The sequence below is a fragment of the Thalassophryne amazonica genome, chromosome 15 (genome assembly GCF_902500255.1).
Source record: "Thalassophryne amazonica chromosome 15, fThaAma1.1, whole genome shotgun sequence".
NCBI classification, from domain to species: domain Eukaryota; kingdom Metazoa; phylum Chordata; class Actinopteri; order Batrachoidiformes; family Batrachoididae; genus Thalassophryne; species Thalassophryne amazonica.
The window spans coordinates 91,799,984-91,827,929 of NC_047117.1; the positions used below are offsets into that span (position 1 = coordinate 91,799,984).

The 27,946-nt window shown below is 49.9% G+C and overlaps 1 protein-coding gene across 1 annotated transcript; it reads left to right on the forward strand.

The window, feature by feature from the left end:
* Nucleotides 1–949: 949 nt before the first annotated feature.
* Nucleotides 950–27,732, forward strand: LOC117526681 (pannexin-1-like; the record flags this gene model as incomplete). Its single annotated transcript, XM_034188733.1, is given in 6 exon segments — nucleotides 950–1,092; nucleotides 1,094–1,130; nucleotides 20,880–21,079; nucleotides 22,325–22,829; nucleotides 26,131–26,284; nucleotides 27,252–27,732. Coding segments are annotated over 5 exon segments (1,029 nt in total), but the record flags the coding sequence as incomplete, so codon positions are not given.
* Between the last annotated feature and the right edge of the window lie 214 nt (nucleotides 27,733–27,946).

Consider the following 27,946-nt stretch of genomic DNA (forward strand, 5'->3'; position numbering starts at 1 on the left):
TGTGAATGGGAGGGAGCCCAGTGGAATAGTGGTTAAAGTAGATGAGTTTAAATACTTTTGGTCAGCTGGCCAAAGTAATGGAGAGTGTGGTAGAGAGGTGAAGAAGAGAGTACAGGCAGGGTGGAGAGGGTGGAGAAAGGTGGCAGGAGTGATTTGTGACCGAAGAATATCAGCAGAGTGAAGGGGAAATTTACAAGACAGTAGTGAGACCAGCTATGTTGGACAGCTTAGAGACGTGGCACTAACAAAAGACAGGAGGCGGAGCTGAAGATGTTGAGATTCTCTTTGGGAGTGGTGAGAATGAACAGGATTAGGAATGAACATATCAGAGGGACAGCTCAGGTGGGACGGTTTGGAGACAAAGTCAGAGAGGTGAGACTGAGATGGTTTGGACATGAGCAGAAGATGGACCCAGGGTATATAGGGAGAAGGATGCTGAGCATGGAGCCACCAGGCAGGAGGAAAGAGGGAGGACAAAGAGGAGGTTTGTGGATGTGCTGAGGGAGGACATGCAGGTGGTTTGTGAGACAGAGGAAGACACAGAGGACAGGGTGAGATGGAAACGATTGATCTGCTGTGGCAACCCCTAATGGGAGCAGCCGAAAGAAAAAGAAAAAGAAGAAGAAGAAGACGACTAAAACATTGCAGCTTGAGTCTGAGAACAGCTTGTGGCACAGAGATGGAGGATGATCAGACAAGACCCTCTGTCTTGTTGATGGACACACAGATCCAAGATGAATTCACTGATCTCCTCTAAAGTTCTGGGGAGTGGTTAAGTGGGCCTCTATAGTCCAACAAGCCAAAATACTGTGATATTTTTTTAAAATCTGAAAATAGCCCATCTGCTTGTGTGGAGACGCATAAAACCAAAGGAGAGAGATTTGGAAACATGCTGAAAACAACAGAACAACAGTTTCAGTAATGAGTGCATAAGATAGAAGACTGATGTGTGTTGTCCTGTTTGTTTCATTTCGGTGAATCACCAAATTCCCAGATTCTTTGCATTCTTCTTCCAGGCACTCAGATCAGCTGTTTTGCTCCCATTAACTTCTCCATGAGACAAGGAGCTTATGTGGACTCATTCTGCTGGGCCAGTACAAGCTCAGTCTACACAACTGTGGATGCACAAGGTACAAAATGAACACTCACAGGCAATGAGAACCCACAGGTTCCGCCTGAAAGTACCGTATGTGTCCGAGTATGTGCCTATGGGACTGGTCAGCCAATTCATACAACAAATACACAGAGAAATTATAAAGTATTTACAATATTATTGTATGTACTCAAGTTGTATTATAATAATAATTAATAAAATAATAGGCATTTAAGGTGCTTCTCGGTGCCACAAGATAAGGTCTGTGTTGAGATTTTTTCCACATCTGTCTCAAAATTTAATAATTTCTCTTCCATGTTAGAGTTTACCTTACATCAGATTTTGTAAAAACATGTTAAGTAATATAATACCTATCTCACAGTGTTAAAATCTAGTTTGAATTGTCCTGGCTCTTACAATTTAACACAAAATTATAATTATTTTTATGTTTCTTTTTTCCTCGCAAGTTAACTTTTCCCTGTGTTCTGTGAAAAATGTTTTTATTATTAAAATGAGGTTTCTCATTATGAGGAGAAAAAATATATCTCTCACCTTGTGTGAAACTTGATGACACAGATGAAAGGAAGCCTTCCAGCATAGAACTGTATGATTCAATTGGTCCAGATCATTTTCTACAAATTGTGAGAAATTATTTATTACTTAATTTATTTTTAAGATAGAACACAAGTTGCTGTGTATATTTAAACTATTATGCACACTGAAAAAGGTGAAACATGGACCAACTTAAAAAAACAACAACTTTAAACTGTTTCTTTTAAATTTATTACATTCTATCAAATTTAATATGCATATGCTGTGGACATGAATGAGCGAAGCTCGTCAGCATCTCACCATGTCATTTAGGTCCTTCAGACTTTATTTGAGTAAATGCTTCAGGGGAGCATTATCATGGCAAAAACCTTTCAGCTTCACCCCCCCCTTTTTAAGCATTTTTCTTTATTTGCCTCTCACATGCCCGAAAAGCTCCTCCTTATCTAACCATGTCCTTTAGGTCCTTCAGACTTTTTTCAGTAGAATGGTTCTTGGGAGCATGACTAAAACCTTTCAGTTTCTGGTGGGGAGTCTGCCCCCCCAGACCCCCCCTTTTTAAGCATTTTCCTTATTTTGCCTTTCAGCTTCTGGAAGGGCTCTGCCCCATACTCCCCACCTTTTTAAACATTTTTGTTGTGTTGGCCGCCAGAAGAGGAGGTACTGCTGGCCCACCACCAGAGGGCGCCCTGCCTGAAGTGCGGGCTTCAGGCACGAGAGGGCGCTGCCGCCACGGACACAGCCGGGGGTGACAGCTGTCACTCATTATCTCATGACAGCTGTCACCCATCTACACTTCATCATACTACTCCATAAAACCCGACGTCATCTCCACCTCATTGCCGAGATATCATCTACCTGTGAAGGTAATTCTCTGCTAAACTGAAAACACTGACTAATAGTCTGAACTTCTTTGCAGCTGTTTTCCTGTAAGTGTTTCCTTATCTGCTGGATTGGCGTTTGGTGTGATCAGCGACGGCTTCGCTTCACACTCCATGTTGTGAAAGTGTCGTGACACGGACCCACAACAGGGGGCGTTAACGAACGGACAATGGATAAGCCAAAAAGTAACAATTTAATGTTGTGAATCGCCCAACAACGTACAGACAATAACAATATGGTGGACTGTCAATCATACACCAGGTGACGTGTGGGCAGGCTCGACGATAGAAGACGCCTGGAGAGAGAAGAGCTGGATCCCCACACAACTTCCAACACCAACGGAGCTGAAGAACACCGGAGCCGCCAAGCCCTGCGCCCCAGGTGGCCGCTGTCTTCAGCGGTCAGACCCGGTACTGCTGGCAGAGAACAGAGAGTCCAGATGAGTGTGAGTTCGCACACTCAGTAATCCCACAGTCTGTATTAAGTAAAGGAGGGAAAACCTCCACCTCCAATCACACACACTCGTGCAGCTCCTGGTCAACCACTTATCTGGTTGGGGTGTGAGGCGAAGCCGTCGCTGTCACACCAAACGCCAATCCCTCAGATAAGGACACACTCCAGGAAAACGGCTGCAACAGAAGTTCAGGTTATTACACACAAAGTGTCAGTCAGCAGAGAAATTACCTGAATGGTAGTTGATTTCTCGGCGAGGAGGTGGAGTTGCAGTCCGGTCTTTGTAGTGGTGGTGATGGGTGACAGCTTGTGTTGATTAATGACAGCTGTCACCTCCAGCAAAGCCGACGCCCTCTCGTGCTTGAAGCCCGCACTTCAAGCAGGGCGCCATCTTGTGGTGGTGGGCCAGCAGTACCTCCTCTTCAGCGGCCCACACAACAGGACCCCCCCCTCAACGGGCGCCTCCTGGCGCCCGACCAGGCTTGTCCGGTGCCGCAGGTAGAAGTCGGCCAGGAGGGCCGGGTCCAGGATGAAGGTCCTCTTCACCCAGGAGCGTTCTTCGGGTCCATACCCCTCCCAGTCCACCAAATACTGGAACCCCCGGCCCTTCCGACGGACGTCCAGGAGCCGGCGCACGGTCCAAGCCGGCTCCCCGTCGATGATCCGGGCAGGAGGCGGCGCCGGTCCGGGGGCACAGAGGGGTGACACGTGGTGAGGTTTGATGTGGGACACATGGAAAACCGGTGGATCCGCAGTGAAGCTGGCAGCTTCAGCTTCACTGCGGCTGGACTGAGGACCTTGAGGATAGGGAAAGGTCCGATGTATCTGTCCTTCAACTTTTGGGATTCCACTTGCAGGGGAATGTCCTTTGTAGAAAGCCAAACCTCCTGCCCAGGCTGGTACGCAGGGCCGGGGCACGCCGGTCTGCATGGTTCTTGGCCCTCGTCCGGGCATTGAGCAGGGCAGAGCGGGCGGTACGCCACACCCGACGGCACCTTCTCAGATGGGCCTGGACCGAGGGCACCCCGACCCTCCCTCCACTAGCGGGAACAATGGGGGCTGGTACCCCAAACACACTTCAAATGGGGAGGGCCGGTGGCAGACGAGACTTGGCTATTATGAGCGTACTCGATCCAGGCCAGATGGTCACTCCAGGCCGTCGGGTGCGCGGAGGTCACACAACGGAGGGCCTGCTCCAGTTCCTGGTTTGTCCGCTCTGCCTGCCCGTTCGTCTGGGGGTAGTACCCAGACGAGAGACTGACGGTGGCCCCCAGTTCCCTACAGAAACTCCGCCAGACCTGGGAGGAGAACTGAGGACCACGATCCGAGACAATGTCTGATGGAATCCCATGCAGACGCACAACGTGGTGGACCAGGAGGTCTGCAGTCTCCTGGGCCGTCGGGAGCTTTGGGAGGGCCACGAAGTGGGCCGCCTTGGAAAACCGGTCCACTATCGTTAGGATGGTGGTGTTTCCCTGGGACGGCGGGAGGCCCGTGACAAAGTCCAGGCCGATATGAGACCAGGGGCGACGAGGCACTGGCAGAGGCTGAGGAGGCCTTGGGCCTTGTGATGGTCAGCTTTGCCCCTGGCGCAGGTGGTGCAGGCCTGGACATACTCCCGGACGTCGGCTTCCATAGACGCCCACCAGAAGCGCTGCCGGACCACTGCCACGGTTCTTCGCACCCCTGGGTGACAGGAGAGCTTGGAACCGTGACAGAAGTCAAGGACCGCAGCCCTGGCCTCTGGTGGGACGTACAGTTTGTTCTTCGGACCGGTCCCCGGGTCCGGGCTCCGTGTCAGGGCCTCCCGGACGGTCTTCTCCATGTCCCAGGTAAGGGCGGCCATGACAGTGGACTCGGGGATGATGGTGTCAGGGGGGTCTGACAGCTCGGTCTTGACCTCCTCTTCGTGCACCCGGGACAGGGCATCAGATCGTTGGTTCTTTGTCCCGGGGCGGTAGGTGATCCGGAAGTCAAAACGCCCGAAGAACAGCGACCAGCGGGCTTGCCTGGGGTTCAGACGCTTCGCGGTCCGGATGTACTCCAGGTTCCGATGGTCCATGAAAACTGTAAATGGTACCGACGCTCCCTCCAACAGGTGTCTCCACTCTTCAAGAGCCTCCTTCACCGCAAGAAGTTCCCGATTGCCAATGTCATAGTTCCGTTCAGCTGGGGTCAACCTGCGGGAAAAGTAGGCACATGGATGGAGAACCTTGTCGGACTCCCCGCTCTGGGATAGCACGGCTCCTATCCCTGAGTCAGAGGCATCCACTTCAACAATAAACTGGCGCTTGGGATCGGGCTGCACCAGAACTGGTGCAGTTGAGAACCGGCGTTTCAACTCCCTAAACGCGGCTTCGCACCGATCCGACCAGGTGAAGGGGACTTTTGTGGAGGTCAGGGCTGTCAGGGGGCTAACTACCTGACTGTAACCCTTGATGAACCTCCGGTAGAAATTTGCAAAACCGAGGAACTGTTGTAGTTTCCTACGGTTCGTTGGTTGGGGCCAATCTCTCACCCGCAACCTTGGCCGGATCAGGGGCGACGGAGTTGGAGGAGATGATGAACCCCAAGAAGGACAAAGAAGAGCGGTGGAACTCACACTTCTCACCCTTCACAAACAGCCGGTTCTCCAACAACCGCTGTAGGACCTGACGTACATGCTTAACATGGGTCTCAGGATCCGGAGAAAAAATGAGTATATCGTCTAGATATATGAAGACAAACCGATGCAGGAAGTCCCGCAAGACGTCATTAACCAATGCTTGGAACGTCGCGGGCGCATTGGTGAGGCCGAACGGCATGACCAGGTACTCAAAGTGACCTAACGGGGTGTTAAATGCCGTCTTCCACTCGTCTCCCTCCCGGATCCGAACCAGGTGATAAGCATTCCTAAGATCCAATTTCGTGAAAATTTGGGCTCCATGCAGGGTGAACACTGAATCCAACAGAGGTAACGGGTATCGGTTACGAACCGTGATCTCGTTCAGCCCTCTGTAATCAATGCATGGACGGAGTCCGCCGTCCTTCTTGCCCACAAAAAAAAAGCAGCACCCATCGGGGAGGTGGAGTTCCGGATCAACCCGGCAGCTAACGAGTCCCGGATGTAGCTCTCCATTGATTCGCGTTCCGGACGTGAGAGGTTGTACAGCCTGCTGGACGTACTCAGCGCCCGGTATCAAATCAATGGCACAATCGTACGGACGGTGCGGGGGAAGCGTGAGTGCCAGATCCTTGCTGAAGAGTCAGCAAGGTCGTGGTACTCGGCTGGCCCCGCCGCCAGATTGGGGGGGACTAAAACCTCCTCCTTAGCTGTCACACCGGGTGGAACCGAGGATCCTAAACACTCCCGGTGGCAGGTTTCGCTCCACTGAACCACAACCCCAGACAGCCAATCAATCCGGGGATGTGTTTAACATCCATGGAAAACCCAATATCACTCGGGAGGTAGAAGGTGTTACATAAAACACAATCTCCTCCCTGTGATTCCCAGACACCACCAATGTCACTGGCTGAGTCTGGTGTGTGATTAGTGGAAGAAGGGTGCCATCTAGTGCCCGCACCGACAATGGTGACGGTAAGGCCACTAGAGGGAGCCCAACCTCCTTTGCCCATCTGCTATCCAGCAGATTTCCCTCCGACCCCGTGTCCACCAGTGCTGGGCGTGAAGGGTTAAATCCTCACTCAGGATCGTGACTGGGATTCGTGCAGATTTACGGGGTCTCCCTGCGTGGGTATTGTGACCCACCCTTAGCCCAGTCTCTAAGGACGAGTGCTGCTGTTTTGATCGTTTAGGGCATTCTCTCTGTGTGTGCTCAGTTGAGCTACAGAGAAAACACTCTCCACGGATCAGCCTCCTTTGTCTCTGATCTGATCGTTTTTTGGCCCTGCTCGTTGGGAGCTCGTGGAGAGCCCTGGCAGTGGAGCGTGGGGAAGTCGGCTCCCTTTCAGACCCGGGAGGAAGAGGGACGGCTTGTGCCTGACCACGCCCTTCATCTCGCTCCCGTCGGTGTTCTGTTAATCGGTTGTCTAACCGTATAACCAGGTCGATAAGCCCATCTAAATCCCGCGGCTCGTCCTTCGCCACCAGGTGCTCCTTGAGGACCAGAGACAGTCCGTTTACAAAGGCGGCGCGGAGCGCAACAGCATTCCAGCCGGCTCGCGCTGCCGCGATGCGGACGTCGACTGCATACTTTGCTGCGCTCCGACACCCCTGTCTTATCGACAGCAGCACACTTGAAGCGGTCTCGCCTCTATGAGGGTGGTCGAACACCTGTCGGAACTCCCTCACAAACTCAGTATAAACCGTTAGAAGCCGTGAATTCTGCTCCCAAAGTTCCGTAGCCCAGGCGCGTGCATCTCCTCGAAGCAAGTTTATAACGTAAGCCACCCGGCTGGCGTCTGACGCGTACATGACGGGACGCTGTGAAAAGACAAGCGAGCACTGCATCAAGAAGTCCGCGCACGTCTCCACACAGCCTCCATACGGCTCCGGAGGGCTTATGTATGCTTCAGGGGAAGGTGGGGGGGTCGTTGAACGACCAGCAGAATGTCTGTTTCTGGCACACGGTCAGCAGGAGGAGGTGCTGCAGCAGCGCCCTGATCATGCGCTTCCACCTGGGCGGTGAGAGCCTCTATCCTGCGATTGAGAACACTGCTCTGCTCGGTAACTAAGTCCAACCGAGCGGCAAAGGCGGTTAAGATGTGTTGCAGCTCACCCACCACGCCTCCTGCCTGTGCACCTCGCTCTCCCATTGGCTGTTCAAGCGATGGTTGACGCCCCTCGGGATCCATGACGCTGGCCGAGAAATCCTGTTGTGAAAGTGTTATGACACGGACCCACAACAGGGGGCGTTAACGAACGGACAATGGATAAGCCAAAAAGTAACAATTTAATGTTGTGAATCGCACAACAACGTACAGACAATAACAATATGGTGGACTGTCAATCATACACCAGGTGACGTGTGGGCAGGCTCGATGATAGAAGACGCCTGGAGAGAGAAGAGCTGGATCCCCACACAGCTTCCAACACCAATGGAGCTGAAGAACACCGGAGCCGCCAAGCCCTGCGCCCCAGGTGGCCGCTGTCTTCAGCAGTCAGACCCGGTACTGCTGGCAGAGAACAGAGACAGTCCAGATGAGTGTGAGTTCGCACACTCAGTAATCCCACAGTCTGTATTAAGTAAAGGAGGGAAAACCTCCACCTCCAATCACACACACTCGTGCAGCTCCTGGTCAACCATTTCGAGTTGGGGTGTGAGGCTAAGCCGTCGCTGTCACAACCAAACGCCAATCCCCAGATAAGGACCACTCTCCAGGAAAACGGCTGCACAGAAGTTCAGGTTATTACACACAAAGGTCAGTCAGCAGAGAAATTACCTGAATGGTAGTTGATTTCTTGGCGAGGAGGTGGAGTTGCAGTCCGGTCTTTGTAGTGGTGATGGGTGACAGCTTGTGTTGATTAATGACAGCTGTCACCTCCAGCAAAGCCAACGCCCTCTCGTGCTTGAAGCCCGCACTTCAAGCAGGGCGCCATCTTGTGGTGCTGGGCCAGCAGTACCTCCTCTTCAGCGGCCCACACAACACCAACCAGATAAGTGGTTACAGGAGCTGCACGAGTGTGTGATTAGAGGTGGATGTGACTTTCTACCTTCTGACTGTTTTGTTACTGGTGTGCACACACCCACATCTCACTGTTTGTGCTCCTCACCAGCAGTACCAGATCCGACAGTCGGGGACGGTGATCACCTGGGAATTCGGACTTGGCGTCCAGTATTCACCAGGTTCAGTGGCGGCGGAAATCGTGTGGTTCCGCTCTTCTCTGGACAGACGTCTTCTCTCCTCGAGCCTGCCCACACGTCACCTTTGTGTATTGACTGCTATCATATTCTGAGATTGTCTGTATAGTCGCTGTGCACATTCACAACATTAAATTTTACCTTTTGGCTCATCTATTGACCGTTCATTTGCGCCCCCTGTTGTGGGTCCGTGTCACTACACTTTCCCCAACAATTTTCCTTTTTTTTGCTTTTCAGCTGACCCCCCTAATTACGGCCCTCTTAACCTCCTGCCACTTTAAGCATTTTTTTAAATGTAGATGTAAATTGCACAATGCACAATATGGCCATATTATCGTATTTCAATATTGTCATATAAATTGTCATGTAAATGTCACTTATATACATGCTGTCCATATTCTTGAGCCACTTAGGTGGGTAGAGAGTTCCCATGGATAAAAAAGCTATTCAACCTACCATCCCTGGTTCTCAAGACCAGGCACCCAAGTGGCTCTACTCTCTCTCTCTCTCTCTCTCTCTTTAAAGATATTTATGTGTACCTTAGTAAACACTAGTAGAGTTCCACCTTAGATTGGAATGTATAATAGAAGATATACCTTACTGAATTGTCATCAATATGATATACGATATGACTATGATTTGACACAAAGTGCAGCAACAGTGAAAATTAAACATTCTTAAGAAACAGTAATATACCAACTCATTTTGCACTCATCATAAGGTTAGGATACTGTGCCCTCCAAAAGTATTGGAACACTTGGAATTTCACACATTTTAATTTGTTTATGCGATTTTAAATACAAGAAACAAAATAAATAAAAATAAATAAAAATTCCTAAAATGATCTTCCTCAAACTCAAACTGAAAGCAAATCTCTAAAACTTGATAAAACCTGTAAATAATAATCAGTTTTATTGCCAGTTTTCTTCAGACAAGTCAGGGGATGGAAACATGAACATTTCCAAGTCAGTGAATATGTCTTGGACATCAATTATAAAGAAATACAAAAGTTTCTTTCACCAAACATCAAATCTCGCTTTCATCTCAAATGTACTTTGACAAATTGTAGCTGAACTTTCAGGTCTTCTTTTAAAGAAATCCTCCTCTACACCACTTCTGTTGGGAAAGTGTAGGAACACGGACCCACAACAGGGGGCGCAAATGAACGGACAATGGAGGAAGTCAATAACAATGCTTTACTGTTTGAAACACGCACAACAAACACAACCGATACAATGTCAAATAATAAGCCGAATTCCAACGGTGTCGTGTGGGCAGGCTCGAAGATAGGAGTCTGTCCAAGTCGAACCGGAACCACCGGATTTCCTCCGCCACCGAACCCCGGGAATACTGGAGCCGCCAAGTCCCGAACTCCCAGGTGGCCACTGCCTCGCTCGTCGGATCCGGTACTGCTGGCGAGGAACAGAAACAGTCAGATGTGGGTGGTCTGCACCCAGCAGCACGTAGGGTGAAACACCACCTCCACCTTCGTCAGAAAAATACTGTAGTGTAGGAATGTGAGTACTTATCCAATAAAGTCCAATACAGTCTCCAGCTGTCCTACACACAAGCAACAAAGTATTACTGTCAAGACGATAACACAATTGGCTGAGTACGTTACCTCCTTGGTAGAGCGATATCTCGGCAAAGAGGTGGAGATGACGTCTTGCTGATATACTGATGCTGATCAGATGAGTGGTGACAGCTGTCATAGGTGATGAGTGTCAGCTGTCACCCGGCTACTCCTGTTAGGCGGCGCCCTCTGGTGCCTGGAGCCCGCACTCCAGGCAGGGTGCCCTCTGGTGGTGGTGGGCCAGCAGTACCTCCTCTTCTGGCGGCCCACACAACAGGACCCCCCCCTCAACGGGCGCCTCCTGCGCCCGACCAGGCTTGTCCGGGTGGCGACGGTAGAAATCGGCCAGGAGGGCCAGGTCCAGGATGAAGCTCCTCTTCACCCAGGAGCATTCTTCAGGTCCATACCCCTCCCAGTCCACCAAATACTGGAAGCCCCGGCCCATCCTACGGACGTCTAAAGCCGGCGCACAGTCCAAGCCGGCTCGCCATCGATGATCCGGGCAGGCGGTGGTGCCGGACCGGGAGTACAGAGGGGTGAGGTTGATGGGCTTGATCCGGGACACGTGAAGAACGGGATGGATCCGCAGTGAGGCCGGAAGCTGAAGCCTCACTGCGGCTGGACTGATGACCTTGATGATTTTGAATGGACCGATATACCCGTCCTGCAGTTTAGGGGAGTCCACTTGAAGGGTCCTTGGTGGACAACCACACTGCCTGCCCTGGCCGGTACGTAGGGCCGGGGTCCGCCGACGGTCTGCATGGGCCTTCATCCTCATCCGGGCCCTCAGCAAGGCAGAACGGGCGGCATGCCACACCCACGGCACTTCCGTAGTGGGCCTGGACCGAGGGCACACCGACCTCTCCCTCAACCACCGGAAACAAAGGAGGTTGGTACCCCGACATACCTCGAAAGGGGAGAGGCCGGTGGCTGAAGACACCTGGCTGTTATGGGCATACTTGATCCAGGCCAGATGGGTACTCCAGGCCGCCGGGTGCACGGCTGTCACGCAACGCAGGGCCTGCTCCATCTCCTGATTGGCCCGTTCTGCTTGCCCGTTGGTCTGGGGATGATACCCGGATGAGAGACTCACCGTGGCCCCCAGTTCCCGGCAGAAGCTCCTCCAGACGTGCGAGGAGAACTGGGGACCACGATCGGAGACGATGTCTGTTGGGATCCCATGCAGCCGGACGACGTGGTGAACCAGGAGGTCCGCTGTCTCCTGGGCCGTCGGGAGCTTCGGGAGGGCCACGAAGTGGGCCGCCTTGGAGAATCGGTCCACTATTGTGAGAATGGTGGTGTTGCCCTGGGACGGCGGAGGCCCGTGACAAAATCCAGGCCGATGTGGGACCAGGGGCGATGGGCACGGGCAGCGGCTGGAGCAGTCCCGAAGCCCTGCGATGGTCAGCCTTGCCCCTGGCGCAGGTGGTGCAGGCCTGGATATAATCCCGGACGTCGGCCTCTAGGGACGCCCACCAGAAGCGCTGCCGGACAACTGCCACGGTTCTTCGCACCCCTGGATGACAGGAGAGCTTAGAGCCGTGACAGAAGTCCAGGACTGCAGCCCTAGCTTCTGGTGGGACGTAGAGCTTGTTCTTCGGTCCAGTTCCGGGTCCGGGCTTCGTGCCAGGGCCTCCCGACGGTTCTCTACGTCCCAGGTGAGGGTGGCCACGATAGTGGACGTCGGGATGATGGGTTCCGGTGGATCCGACAACTCCGTTTTGACTTCATCTTCATGTACCCGGGACAAGGCATCCGATCTCTGGTTTTTGGTCCCGGGACGGTAGGTGATCCGGAAGTCAAAACGGCCGAAGAACACTGACCATCGGCTTGCCTGGGGTTCAGCCGCTTGGCGGTCCTGATATACTCCAGGTTCCGGTGGTCAGTGAAAACCGTGAATGGCACGGACGTTCCCTCCAACAGATGTCTCCACTCTTCAAGAGCCTCTTTCACCGCAAAGAGTTCTCGATTGCCGACGTCATAATTCCGTTCGGCCGGGGTCAACCTGCGGGAAAAATAGGCACACTGGTGAAGGACCTTATTCGGTCTTCCCGCTCTGGGAAGCACAGCTCCTATCCCTGAGTCCGAGGCGTCCACTTCAACCACTAACTGGCGACTAGGATCGGGCTGCACCAGAACGGGGTTGCAGACGAGAAGCGCCATTTCAACTCCTTGAACGCGGCATCGCAACGATCCGACCAGGTGAAGGGGACTTTTGTGAGGTCAGGCTGTCAGGGGGCTAACTACCTGACTGTAAGCCCTTAATGAACCTCCTGTAAAAATTAGCAAAGCCGAGGAACTGTTGCAGCTTCCTACGGCTAGTGGGTTGGGGCCAGTCTCTCACCGCCGCAATCTTGGCCGGATCAGGAGCGACGGAGTTGGGGGAGATGATAAACCCCAGGAAGGACAAAGAAGTGCGGTGAAACTCCCACTTCTCGCCCTTCACAAACACAGCCGGTTCTCCAACAACCGCTGCAGGACCTGACGTACATGCCGGACATGGGTCTCAGGATCCGGAGAAAAGATGAGTATATTGTCTAGATATACGAAGACGAATCGGTGCAGGAAGTCCCGCAAGACATCATTAACCAAAGCTTGGAACGTCGCGGGGGGCGTTTGTGAGGCCGAACGGCATGACCAGGTACTCAAGTGACCTAGGGGGTGTTAAATGCCGTCTTCCACTCTGTCTCCCTTCCGCTCGACCAGGTGATACGCATTCCTAAGATCTAGCTTAGTGAATATTCGGCTCCATGCAGGGGCGTGAACACTGAATCCAACATGGCAAACGGTATCGATTACGAACCGTGATGTTTTCGTCAGTCCCCTATAATCAATGCAGGACGAAGTCCTCCGTCTTTTTTACCCACAAAAAAGAAACCTGCACCCATCGGGGAGGTGGAATTCCGGATCAACCGGGTGGCTAAAGAGTCCAGGACTGTAGTCTCCATTGATTCGCGCTCAGGTCGTGAGAGGTTGTACAGCCTGCTGGACGGTAACTCAACGCCTGGAACCAAATCAATGGCACAATCGTACGGACGGTGGGGGGGAAGGTGTGAGCGCCAGATCCTTACTGAACACATCTACAAGGTCGTGGTACTCCACCGGCCCGTCCCTAGATTGGGCGGGACTCTGACCTCCTCCTTAGCCTGGGAACCGGGAGGAACCGAGGAACCTAAACATACCCGATGGCAGGTCTCGCTCCACTGAACCACTACCCCGGACGGCCAATCGATCCGGGGATTGTGTTTTAACATCCAGGGGAACCCTAAAATCACACGGGAGGTAGCAGGAGTCACAAAAAACTCGATCTCCTCCGGTGATTTCCTGACACCCCAGAGTTACAGGTGGTGTCTTATGCGTGATTGGAGGGAGCAGGGAGCCATCTAGTGCTCGCACCTGCACAGGCGAGGTAAGCGCCACCCAGAGGGAGCCCTATCTCCCTGGCCCTCTGCTGTCTAACAGATTCCCTTCAGAGCCCGTGTCCACCAGTGCTGGGGCCTTCAGGTTGAATCCTCATAAGGATTGTACTGGGAGTCGTGTGGCAATGTGGGTGTGTCCACGTGAATGTCTCGGCCCACCCCTAGCCCAGTTTCTAGGAGCGGGCGTTGGTGTTTTAACCGCTCGGGCAGTCTCTTACCTGATGCTCCATCGAGCCACAAACAAAACACGCTCCGCGGGCCAGCCTCCTCTGTGTATCTGGTGCCCTAAATGTGGCCCTGCTCGTGCCATAGCTTCGTCAGCAGGGGGAGCTGTAACCACACGGAGCGCAGGGGGCCGTGGAGCGGGGGGTAGGGCGGAACGCGGTCGGAACCGGAAGGGAGAGGGACGGCGCGTGCCCGCCACGCCCTTCGTCTCGTTCCCGACGGCGTTCTTCTAACCGATTGTCTAATCGTATGACGAGATCAATAAGCCCATCTAAATCCCGCGGTTCGTCCTTAGCCACCAGGTGCTCCTTTAGAACCAATGACAGTCCGTTTACGAAGGCGGCGCGGAGGGCAGTGCTATTCCAGCCGGACCTCGCAGCCGCGATGCGGAAGTCGACTGCATAGGCAGCTGCGCTCTCCGGCGCCCCTGTCTCATTGACAGCAGCACGGCTGAAGCGGTTTCTCCTCTATTTGGGTGAGGAAGTCAAATAACAATGCTTTACTGTGAAACACGCACACAAACACACAACGATTACAATGTCAAAGAATAAGCCGAATTCCAACGGTGTCGTGTGGGCAGGCTCGAAGATAGGAGACGCTGTCCAAGTCGAACCGGGAACCAACCGGATTTCCTCCGCCCCGAACCCCGGGAATACTGGAGCCGCCAAGTCCCGAACTCCCAGGTGGCCACTGCCTCCGCTCGTCGGATCCGGTACTGCTGGCGAGGAACAGAAACAGTCAGATGTGGGGTGCGTCTGCACCCAGCAGCACGTAGGGTGGAAACACCACCTCCACCTCTCGTCAGAAAAATACTGTAGTGTAGGAATGTGAGTACTTATCCAATAAAGTCCAATACAGTCTCCAGCTGTCCTACACACAAGGCAACAAAGTATTATTGTCAAGACGATAACACAATTGGCTGAGTACGTTACCTCCTTGGTAGAGCGATATCTCGGCAAAGAGGGTGAGATGACGTCTTGCTGATACTGATGCTGATCAGATGAGTGGTGACAGCTGTCATAGGTGATGAGTGTCAGCTGTCACCCCCGGCTACTCCTGTTAGGCGGCAGCGCCCTCTGGTGCCTGGAGCCCGCACTCCAGGCAGGGTGCCTCTGGTGGTGGTGGCCAGCAGTACCCTCCTTCTTCTGGCGGCCCACACAACAGGACCCCTCCTCAACCGGGCGCCTCTGGCGCCCGACCAGGCTTGTCCGGGGGGCAGACGGTAGAAATCGGCCAGGGGGGCCAGGTCCAGGATGAAGCTCCAGTCTTCACCCAGGAGCATTCTTTCAGGTCCATACCCCTCCCAGTCCACCAAATACTGGAAGCCCCGGCCCATCCTACGGACGTCTAAGAGCCGCGCACAGTCCAAGCAGGCTCGCCAATCGATGACCGTGGCAGGCGGTGGTGCCGGACCGGCTAAGTCAAGAGGGGTGAGGTGTGATGGGCTTGATCCGGGACACGTGAAAGAAGGGATGGATCCGCAGTGAGGCCGGACAGCTGAAGCCTCACTGCGGCTGGACTGATGACCTTGATGATTTTGAATGGACCGATATACCCTTCCTGCAGTTTAGGGAGTCCACTTGAGGGTATGTCCTTGTGGACAACCACACTGCCTGCCCTGGCCGGTACGTAGGGGCCGGGGTCCGCTGACGGTCCTGCATGGTGCCTTCATCCTCATCCGGGCCTCAGCAAGGCAGAACGGGCGGCACGCCACACCCAACGGCACTTCGCTAGGTGGGCCTGGACCGAGGGCACACCGACCTCTCCCTCAACCACCGAAACAAGGAGGTTGGTACCACCAGACATACCTCGAAGGGGAGAGGCCGGTGGCTGAAGACACCTGGCTGTTATGGGCATACTTGATCCAGGCCAGATGGGTACTCCAGGCCGCCGGGTGCGCGGGCTGTCACGCAACGCAGGGCCTGCTCCATCTCCTGATTGCCCGTTCTGCTTGCCCGTGGTCTGGGGATGATACCCGGATGAGAGACTCACAGTGTCCCCCAGGTTCCTGGCAGAAGCTCCATCCAAGACGTGCGAGGAAACTGGGGACCACGATCGGAGACGATTCTTGTTGGGATCCCATGCAGCAGTACGACGTGGTGAACCAGAGGATCCGCTGGGTCCTCCTGGGCCGTCGGGAGCTTCGGGAGGGCCAGCGAAGTGGGCCGCCTTGGAGAATCGGTCCACTATTGTGAGAATTGGATGGTGTTGCGCCTGGACGGCGGGAGGCCCGTGACAAAATCCAGGCCGATGTGGACAGTGCGATGGGGCACGGGCAGCGGCTGGAGCAGAGTCCCGAAGCCCTGCGATGGTCAGCCTGCCCCTGGCGCAGGTGGTGCAAGGCCTGGATATAATCCCGTACGTCGGCCTCTAGGGACGCCCACCAGAAGCCGCTGCCGGACAATGCCACGGTTCTTCGCACCCCCTGGATGACAGAGAGCTTATAAGCCGTGACAGAAGTCCAGGACTGCAGCCCTAGCTTCTGGTGGGACGTAGAGCTTGTTCTTCGGTCCAGTTCCGGGGTCCGGGCTTCGTGCCAGGGCCTCCCGGACGGTTCTCTCTACGTCCCAGGTGAGGGTGGCCACGATAGTGGACTTCGGGATGATGGTTCCGGTGGATCCGACAACTCCGTTTTTGACTTCATCTTCATGTACCCGGGACAAGGCATCCGATCTCTGGTTTTGGTCCCGGGACGGTAGGTGATCCGGAAGTCAAAATGGCCGAAGAACAGTGACCAGCGGGCTTGCCTGGGGTTCAGCCCGCTTGGCGGTCCTGATATACTCCAGGTCCGGTGGTCAGTGAAAACCGTGAATGGCACGGACGTTCCCTCCAACAGATGTCTCCACTCTTCAAGAGCCTCTTATTCACCGCAAAGAGTTCTCGATTGCCGACGTCATAATTCCGTTCGGCCGGGGTCAACCTGCGGGAAAAATAGGCACACGGGTGAAGGACCTTATCGGTCTTCCCGCTCTGGGAAAGCACAGCTCCTATCCCTGAGTCCGAGGCGTCCACTTCAACCACTAACTGGCGACTAGGATCGGGCTGCACCAGAACGGGTGCAGACGAGAAGCGCCATTTCAACTCCTGAACGCGCATCACAACGATCCGACCAGGTGAAGGGGACTTTTGGTGAGGTCAGGGCTGTCAGGGGGCTAACTACCTGACTGTAGCCCTTAATGAACCTCCTGTAAAAATTAGCAAAGCCGAGGAACTGTTGCAGCTTCCTACGGCTAGTGGGTTGGGGCCAGTCTCTCACCGCCGCAATCTTGGCCGGATCAGGAGTGACGGAGTTGGGGGAGATGATAACCCCAGGAAGGACAAAGAAGTGCGGTGAAACTCACACTTCTCGCCCTTCACAAACAGCCGGTTCTCCAACAACCGCTGCAGGACCTGACGTACATGCCGGACATGGGTCTCAGGATCCGGAGAAAAGATGAGTATATTGTCTAGATATACGAAGACGAATCGGTGCAGGAAGTCCCGCAAGACATCATTAACCAAGCTTGGAACGTCGCGGGGGCGTTTGTGAGGCCGAACGGCATGACCAGGTACTCAAAGTGACCTAAGGGGGTGTTAAATGCCGTCTTCCACTCGTCTCCCTTCCGGATCCGAACCAGGTGATACGCATTCCTAAGATCTAGCTAGTGATATTCGGGCTCCATGCAGGGGCGTGAACACTGAAATCCAACAGGGGCAACGGTATCGATTACGAACCGTGATTTCGTTCAGTCCCTATAATCAATGCATGGACGAAGTCCGCCGTCTTTTTTACCCACAAAAAAGAAACCTGCACCCATCGGGGAGGTGGAATTCCGGATCAACCGGGTGGCTAAAGAGTCCCGGATGTAGGTCTCCATTGATTCGCGCTCAGGTCGTGAGAGGTTGTACAGCTGCTGGACGGGAACTCAACGCCTGGAACCAAATCAATGGCACAATCGTACGGACGGTGGGGGGGAAGGGTGAGCGCCAGATCCTTACTGAACACATCTACAAGGTCGTGGTACTCCACCGGCACCGTCCCTAGATTGGGCGGGACTCTGACCTCCTCCTTAGCCTGGGAACCGGAGGAACCGAGGAACCTAAACATACCCGATGGCAGGTCTCGCTCCACTGAACCACTACCCCGGACGGCCAATCGATCCGGGGATTGTGTTTTAAACTCCAGGGGAACCCTAAAATCACCACGGGAGGTAGCAGGAGTCCACAAAAAACTCGATCTCCTCCCGGTGATTTCCTGACACCACCAGAGTACAGGTGGTGTCTTATGCGTGATTGGAGGGAGTAGGGAGCCATCTAGTGCTCGCACCTTGCACAGGCGAGGTAAGCGCCACCAGAGGGAGCCCTATCTCCCTGGCCCATCTGCTGTCTAACAGATTCCTTCAGAGCCCGTGTCCACCAGTGCTGGGGCCTTCAGGGTTGAATCCTCATAAAGGATTGTAACTGGGAGTCGTGTGGCAATGTGGGTGTGTCCCACGTGAATGTCTCGGCCCACCCCTAGCCCAGTTTCTAGGAGCGGGCGTTGGTGTTTAACCGCTCGGGGCAGTCTCTTACCTGATGCTCCATCGAGCCACAAACAAAACACCGCTCCGCGGGCCAGCCTCCTCTGTGTATCTGGTGCCCTAAAATGTGGCCCTGCTCGTGTCCATAGCTTCGTCAGCAGGGGGAGCTGTAACCACACGGAGCGCAGGGGCCGTGGAGCGTGGGGGAGGGCGGAACGCGGTCGTAACCGGAAGGGATAGGGACGGCGCGTGCCCGCCACGCCCTTCGTCTCGTTCCCGACGGCGTTCTTCTAACCGATTGTCTAATCGTATGACGAGATCAATAAGCCCATCTAAATCCCGCGGTTCGTCCTTAGCCACCAGGTGCTCTTTAGAAACCAATGACAGTCCGTTACGAAGGCGCGCGGAGGGCAGTGCTATTCCAGCCGGACCTCGCAGCCGCGATGCGGAAGTCGACTGCATAGGCAGCTGCGCTCCGGCGCCCCTGTCTCATTGACAGCAGCACGCTGAAGCGGTTTCTCCTCTATTTGGGTGAGGAGATCAAATAACATGCTTTACTGTGAAACACGCACAACAAACACAACCGATTACAATGTCAAGAATAAGCCGAATTCCAACGGTGTCGTGTGGGCAGGCTCGAAGATAGGAGACGTCTGTCCAAGTCGAACCGGAACCACCGGATTTCCTCCGCCACCGAACCCCGGGAATACTGGAGCCGCCAAGATCCCGAACTCCCAGGTGGCCACTGCCTCCGCTCGTCGGATCCGGTACTGCTGCGAGGAACAGAAACAGTCAGATGTGGGTGCGTCTGCACCCAGCAGCACGTAGGGTGGAAACACCACCTCCACCTCTCGTCAGAAAAATACTGTAGTGTAGGAATGTGAGTACTTATCCAATAAAGTCCAATACAGTCTCCAGCTGTCCTACACACAAGCAACAAAGTATTACTGTCAAGACGATAACACAATTGGCTGAGTACGTTACCTCCATTGGTAGAGCGATATCTCGGCAAAGAGGTGGAGATGACGTCTTGCTGATATACTGATGCTGATCAGATGAGTGGTGACAGCTGTCATAGGTGATGAGTGTCAGCTGTCACCCCGGCTACTCCTGTTAGGCGGCAGCGCCCTCTGGTGCCTGGAGCCCGCACTCCAGGCAGGGTGCCCTCTGGTGGTGGTGGGCCAGCAGTACCTCCTCCTCTTCTGGCGGCCCACACAACACTTCATCAGGAAGCTGGATTTTATATTTTTAATTAATTTATATCAAATTGTAGAGATTTGCTTTCAGTTTGAGTTAAATAAGATAATTTTAGAAAAATGTATTTGAAATGGAATAAACTAATTAAAATGTGTGAAATACCAAGGTCAGTTTCAGTTTGTACAGGGGTCAAAAGTTAAAGCTGCTCCATTAATTTTGCTCCAGCTGTATTTGTGCTGAATTTGATGTTTGTATCACCATTTGAATGATTGTTTCAGTTATCTGCTGCACTAATAAACAGAGCATGAACCAGCTGCTCTCTGTTAGCTTAAACATGTGTACATAAGGCAACTCAAATTAACAGAGAAATGCTGCTTTTAGCTATTAACAACCTGGACCTCATTTCTGACATAAAATACAGTCATTTACTCACCAATATAAGTTTGGTATGATTAGAAGTCCATAGTTCAAACGACATGTTCAGTTCAAATCTGAAGCAAACATTTTTCTTCTTCTACTAAGGTGGATTAGAACTTTTTGTGGTACACAGCACAAACTACTGGACAGGAGGAACCTAGCAGTCAGTGTGACTCACTGATTTCAAAATGCAGGTCTTTCAACCAAACATGTGGTGCCGTGACATGTCAATCATCTGTGTCCAATCAGATTTCGGGGGAGTCCAGTAAAACCCCGGCCTCCGCTCTAGCTTCACCCATACCACGAAGTGTTTGACATTTGAGCATTTCCTGTTTCACTGTGACTGAGAATTCGGCACTTCCTGTTGAGTGTGAGCTTGCCACTGAGTTCCTGCGAGATTCCATGGGATCTTGTCTGTCAATCCAGGAAGTGTTTGATATTTGAACATTTCCTGTTTTACTGTGAATTTCAATTTTGGCACTTCCTGTTTAGGACGCCCTGTACCATGAGTGAGCTTTGCGCCGCTGTGCGCTGCTTTGCTCATATAATTAAAATTTTTGACCATATTATTAATATACTTTAAGAAAAAAAATGAATAAGTTTAGGTGTAGTAAATCAAAGGTTTTCCTTAAAGTTCGTTCAAAGTTTCACTTTTTTCAGTGTAAGAGTTGATAATTCTGAATGAACTAATTATCTGCTTCATTCCCTCTCAATTGGATGAAAGTAATAAAAACTGTCTTAGATTTGTCACTGTTGTGTGTTTTCCTTCAGTTCTTTCCGTACATTTTGCTCTTCCTGGCCATCCTGATGTACACTCCCACCCTGTTCTGGCGATTCACAGCAGCGCCACACCTCTCATCTGACCTCAGCTTCATCATGGAGGAGCTGGATCGCTTTTATAACCGTGCAATCAAACTGGCCAAGAATCTGGCAACCATAGAAAACAAGGAAGCACCAGAGGACACCCAAAGGTGAAACCTGCTTCATTACATCTCACTGAGCCGATCACAGAGTTATTCTTACAGCTGCAGTTTAACAGCCTGTGTGCACAGAGGACCCCTGCGCAGAGAACTACAACTCTCATTAGCACAGTTACCGCAGCAGGCAAACAGGCTTGTTGTTTAACAGGCAGCAGTCAGGCACGCGGGTGATCAGTCCAACAGGAAACAGTCCTTTTGACGGAGCAATCAGACGGGTTATCCAAAATACAAAATAAAATACAAGCAGTAGGTCAGTTTGCAAAGATGAATCCTACCAGACAAACAAATCCAAGTAAAAGTAAGTCCATTTTACGCTTAACCAGTATATCAGGAGAGCAGGTTAAGTGTTGGGCTTGAGACCAGAAGATCCTCGGTTCAAACCCCAGCCTGACCAGAAAATCACTAAGGGCCCTTGGGCAAGGTCCTTAATCCCCAAGTTGGTACCAGTGTGTAGTGAGCTACTTGCATGGCAGCACCCTGACATCGATGTGAGTGTGTTTGTGTGAATGTGAGGCATAATTGTAAAGCGCTTTGAGCAACTTATGCAGATGGAAAAACGCTATATAAATGCAGTCCATTTACCATTTATGTCCCTTCAGCTGCTCCCTTGCTTTTTTTTTCCTCTGGGTCACCACAATAGATCCAAGGTGGAGCTGCATGTCAATTTGGCACAATATTTTTTATGCAACTTATGCAACTCTGCATGACATGGAGAAATGTGGCAGGAGTGGGGTTTGAACTGGAAGCCTTCTGCACTAAGACCAAGCACACTAGCCACTTGGTCACCACCCCCTGCTAGACAAACCAATCCAAGATGGCACATAAAACTCATGAAACTGGTCATGGTAGCAAAGGTGTGTCAGAGAGAGAAAGAGACAAAAACACTGGGAACATAGTGTGAGAGAGCAGTATGAACTTAGATAATCTCACTACAAGGTAACCCTCTAATGACGGTTATAAAGGCAGCCAAATGATCAAATGCAGACGTGCAGGGACACATGAATCCAGAGAAATTGTCAAAGTAATTTACCATAGGAGGGAATTAACCAGATAACATAGGGAATAATAGTAAGAACACACAGAGAAAAATATCAGAAACATAACATGGAGATCAGAAACAAACTACAAACGGAAGTTCATCTCCGTGGTGTGTCCTTCACAGAAACACTTAATAACGGTTTGTTGTTATATTTAAGGTGTTTCATGAATTAATACTAAGTTTATGTCTTTTGGCAGCAGTGCTGTGGGCCTGTCTGAGGAATGCTTTAAATTCCCTTTGGTGGAGCAGTATCTGAAGACCAAACGCTTCTCTCACGGCCTGGTGGTCAAGTACCTGGCGTGTCGCATCCTGACTCTCCTGACGCTGCTGCTGGCCTGCCTCTACTTGGGTTACTACATCCAGCTGGTCTCAGTCACCGATGAGTTTCCGTGTGACTTGAGGACAGGACTGCTGAAGAATGACAGCACGGTGCCGTCGGCGGTCCAGTGTAAGCTCGTGACGGTGGGCATCTTCAGGCTGCTCAGCTACATCAACCTGGTGATGTATGTGCTCCTTGCTCCACTGGTGGTGTACGCCGCCGTTGGACCAGCGCGGCAAAGTTCGAGCTTTCTTCGTCCATATGAGATGCTGCCAGGCTTTGGCAGCCTGGGTGTGGTCACGCCGGTCTACAATGACCTCAGCATCTATCTGCTGTTTCTGGAAGAGAACCTGAGTGAAATCAAATCATTTAAATGCCTACAGGTAGGTCAAACCACACAAACTACCCAGCAGTGGGGAATAAGTTTCATTACACTAGAAGTCTTTCAGAAAGCGCTGTAACTAGGTTTAAGGATATGATTCCTTCTTTATGTTCTCTAATGCCATATACCAACACAGTGCAGAGTAGCTACCTAAACTCTGTAAGTGAGATAGAGTATCTCGTCAATAGTTTTACATCCTCATTGAAGACAACTTTGGATGCTGTAGCTCCTCTAAAAAAGAGAGCTTTAAATCAGAAGTGCCTGACTCCGTGGTATAACTCACAAACTCGTAGCTTAAAGCAGATAACCCGTAAGTTGGAGAGGAAATGGCGTCTCACTAATTTAGAAGATCTTCACTTAGCCTGGAAAAAGAGTCTGTTGCTCTATAAAAAAGCCCTCCGTAAAGCTAGGACATCTTTCTACTCATCACTAATTGAAGAAAATAAGAACAACCCCAGGTTTCTTTTCAGCACTGTAGCCAGGCTGACAAAGAGTCAGAGCTCTATTGAGCTGAGTATTCCATTAACTTTAACTAGTAATGACTTCATGACTTTCTTTGCTAACAAAATTTTAACTATTAGAGAAAAAATTACTCATAACCATCCCAAAGACGTATCGTTATCTTTGGCTGCTTTCAGTGATGCCGGTATTTGGTTAGACTCTTTCTCTCCGATTGTTCTGTCTGAGTTATTTTCATTAGTTACTTCATCCAAACCATCAACATGTTTATTAGACCCCATTCCTACCAGGCTGCTCAAGGAAGCCCTACCATTATTTAATGCTTCGATCTTAAATATGATCAATCTATCTTTGTTAGTTGGCTATGTACCACAGGCTTTTAAGGTGGCAGTAATTAAACCATTACTTAAAAAGCCATCACTTGACCCAGCTATCTTAGCTAATTATAGGCCAATCTCCAACCTTCCTTTTCTCTCAAAAATTCTTGAAAGGGTAGTTGTAAAACAGCTAACTGATCATCTGCAGAGGAATGGTCTATTTGAAGAGTTTCAGTCAGGTTTTAGAATTCATCATAGTATAGAACAGCATTAGTGAAGGTTACAAATGATCTTCTTATGGCCTCGGACAGTGGACTCATCTCTGTGCTTGTTCTGTTAGACCTCAGTGCTGCTTTTGATACTGTTGACCATACAATTTTATTACAGAGATTAGAGCATGCCATAGGTATTAAAGGCACTGCGCTGCGGTGGTTTGAATCATATTTGTCTAATAGATTACAATTTGTTCATGTAAATGTGGAATCTTCTTCACAGACTAAGGTTAATTATGGAGTTCCACAAGGTTCTGTGCTAGGACCAATTTTATTCACTTTATACATGCTTCCCTTAGGCAGTATTATTAGACGGTATTGCTTAAATTTTCATTGTTACGCAGATGATACCCAGCTTTATCTATCCATGAAGCCAGAGGACACACACCAATTAGCTAAACTGCAGGATTGTCTTACAGACATAAAGACATGGATGACCTCTAATTTCCTGCTTTTAAACTCAGATAAAACTGAAGTTATTGTACTTGGCCCCACAAATCTTAGAAACATGGTGTCTAACCAGATCCTTACTCTGGATGGCATTACCCTGACCTCTAGTAATACTGTGAGAAATCTTGGAGTCATTTTTGATCAGGATATGTCATTCAAAGCGCATATTAAACAAATATGTAGGACTGCTTTTTTGCATTTACGCAATATCTCTAAAATTAGAAAAATTAGCCTTCAGTTAATTCAAAATGCTGCAGCTAGAGTACTGACGGGGACTAGAAGGAGAGAGCATATCTCACCCATATTGGCCTCTCTTCATTGGCTTCCTGTTAATTCTAGAATAGAATTCAAAATTCTTCTTCTTACTTATAAGGTTTTGAATAATCAGGTCCCATCTTATCTTAGGGACCTCGTAGTACCATATCACCCCAATAGAGCGCTTCGCTCTCAGACTGCAGGCTTACTTGTAGTTCCTAGGGTTTGTAAGAGTAGAATGGGAGGCAGAGCCTTCAGCTTTCAGGCTCCTCTCCTGTGGAACCAGCTCCCAATTCAGATCAGGGAGACAGACACCCTCTCTACTTTTAAGATTAGGCTTAAAACTTTCCTTTTTGCTAAAGTTTATAGTTAGGGCTGGATCAGGTGACCCTGAACCATCCCTTAGTTATGCTGCTATAGACGTAGACTGCTGGGGGGTTCCCATGATGCACTGTTTCTTTCTCTTTTTGCTCTGTATGCACCACTCTGCATTTAATCATTAGTGATCGATCTCTGCTCCCCTCCACAGCATGTCTTTTTCCTGATTCTCTCCTTCAGTCCCAACCAGTCCCAGCAGAAGACTGCCCCTCCCTGAGCCTGGTTCTGCTGGAGGTTTCTTCCTGTTAAAAGGGAGTTTTTCCTTCCCACTGTAGCCAAGTGCTTGCTCACAGGGGGTCGTTTTGACCGTTGGGGTTTTACATAATTATTGTATGGCCTTGCAATACAAAATAAAGCACCTTGGGGCAACTGTTTGTTGTGATTTGGCGCTATATAAAAAAATTGATTGATTGATTGATTGACATGTGTTAAACATAACAGGCAAAGATGCAAAGGTTGACTCTTTGAAGGTGCAAAGATTCAGATTCTGAAAGGCTGAATTCTGCCTCTTTAAAGTTTTGTCTGTACACTTTGGGAAATTCAAGCTTCAAAGCTGTTTAGACAAATCAAACATTTTTTAACACCTGGGTGCTGCGGTTGTATTGTTTTCAGTATTTCATCATCGTCATTATTATTATTATTATTATTATTATTATTATTATTATTATTATTCGGGATCTGGGTTTGTTGTGTCTACCGAGGGTGAAGAAGAAGTCAACTAGTCACAGGCCTTTTCTTATTGGGTACCTTTTCTATGGAACAGTTTGTCAGTCTGATTCTGTGGACTCATTTAAAACTAGATTGAAACTAGATCTGTTTTTTTTTTTTGTTTCTTATCAGTGACACTGATTTAATGGTTCTGATTTGCACTTTTACCACTTGTTTTAATTGCTTGAATTATATTTTATTGAATTTTATTGTTGTTGTTGTTTTTTATCACTTTCTGTTGATGTTATATATTGTTGTAGTTGCCAGAATGGATGCTCGCCCAACTGAACCCTGCTCTTGTGAAGCAAACTGAGACAACCTGTGTTGTGATTTGGCATAATAATAATAATAATAATAATAATAATAATAATAATATTACTGAACTGATAAGAGAAAAATACTGGCTCATCACTGTATGCAGTGACAGTTTCTCAGGAAAGTAATCAATATATCTTATTAATAGGTGCTTGAACTGCTGCAAGAGGCTGGTGATGAAGGATTTGATGCTATATGCTTGCTGCAAAGTCTGGGACAGGTGAAGACGGACGTGATTGACAGTCATAAGAAACATGGAAACAGCAGCAAAAGCAGTAAGGCTGAAGCATGATGGTTCTGAGGTAAAGAAGAACGTTCTAATGCAACAGAGCCTATTTCTTGTCAGTTTTGGGGAATTCCATCCATGATGACACTGTGACAGATCATGTTTTGTTTTTTTTTGGGTTTTTTTTGCAAATGACCTGATTTGCATGACCAAAAGGAAGGAAGTCAATAGAGAAGAAAATAGAAGACAGATGATTAATCAGAAGATGACACAATGTTTTGGGGTAAATGAAGAAGTCAGCTGCAGGGGGCAGTATTGAAGCGACTGATGAAATCTAAATCTCAGTGGGAGCTGAAGGGTCTTCAGAAATAAATAAGCCACAGAGAGAAGTTCCGACCGCAAGAAGGTATCAGAACTGTTGTGTAACCCAAAAATCAAGGCAAAGGCTAAAGGTCAGCTTTATCAGACCAGCAATGATGTATGCAGCTGAGACACAGGCAGTGAAGGGAGTGCAGGAAGAGGAATGAGAATACTGAGATGAATGTTTAAATGTACAAAGATGGACAAAAAAGAAGGAGAGAATCAGGGGAACCAGAAAAGACTGGCAGATCTTGGGGTGGGTGGGTGTTGCATAAACAAAGTCTGTTTGATGAATCCTGCTGTGTGCAGAATTAGAAGATTTCCCATTTTTTAAAATAAAAATTGTGCATTAATGAACGGAGTCAGTATTTAGCTGTAGGTTTTTAAAACTTTCCACTGGGGGGGTGAGGCGGTGTTCACCCCACTCCTCTAGTAGAAGAATGCCTAGTCCCCCCCCAAGCTAGAGCCAAAACATCAGTTTGGACGTGATGAGAGTGATAAGAATGGATGGAGGTGGATGGACAGACTTGAAGGAAAAGGATGTTCAGAACCAAACTGGTGAAAGCCCGTCAGACACATCAAGTCATTTCGACGTGGGAAGAGATGGAGACAAGTGCATGCTGAGGTTCAAACTCACTAACTGTGGTGGATTTAAATCATGGATCTGCTTTATTTTCTTTCAGATGTCCCTGTGTGTTGCTAAATTTGGAGAAGATGCATCATTACTGCAACTCCTGTTCATCTTCTTCTGAATTCCTGGTGGTGGATTAAAAAAACCCCCTGGAGTGTAATAAAACAATCCAAGTCTGTCATTTAATCAGAGTCTGACCACTGATGTCACTGAGTTTGTATTCTTTTTTTTATTGCTGAACAGTCATGTGTTCATATTATTCTGTGTAATGCACACTAACTCAGGATCTGAAATACCTTACAATCATACTACAATCATAATTTTATAAATATAATCAGTTTTTCTTGAACACGGTGTGGCTTTGCTTTATGACTGAGACATAAGAGTGTAAACAATGAATGCAAATGTACTTTTAGGTCAAAGTTTGGTATGAAGGTGGTGACATCATTTGTTTGTTTTTATTTCTTCCAAGTGCCCGAGGCACAGGCTTTTTAAAAAAAAAAATACAGCTGTAAAGCGTGTAATTACTTCTGTAAAATGTTTTTGTTGGAAGTAAAAAAAGGCTTTTGCTCAAGCAGAGTGTTTTTTTTCTTCTTCTTCATTTTGTTAAAAGTGAATGATCCTTAAATGAAGTATGTGAATGAAGAATATGAAGAATATGAAACAAATCAAGTATGGTTGGTGATTTTTTTTTTTGCATAATTTTTAAAATGTTAAGAGAAATACTAAAAAGGAGCGATGATGTTA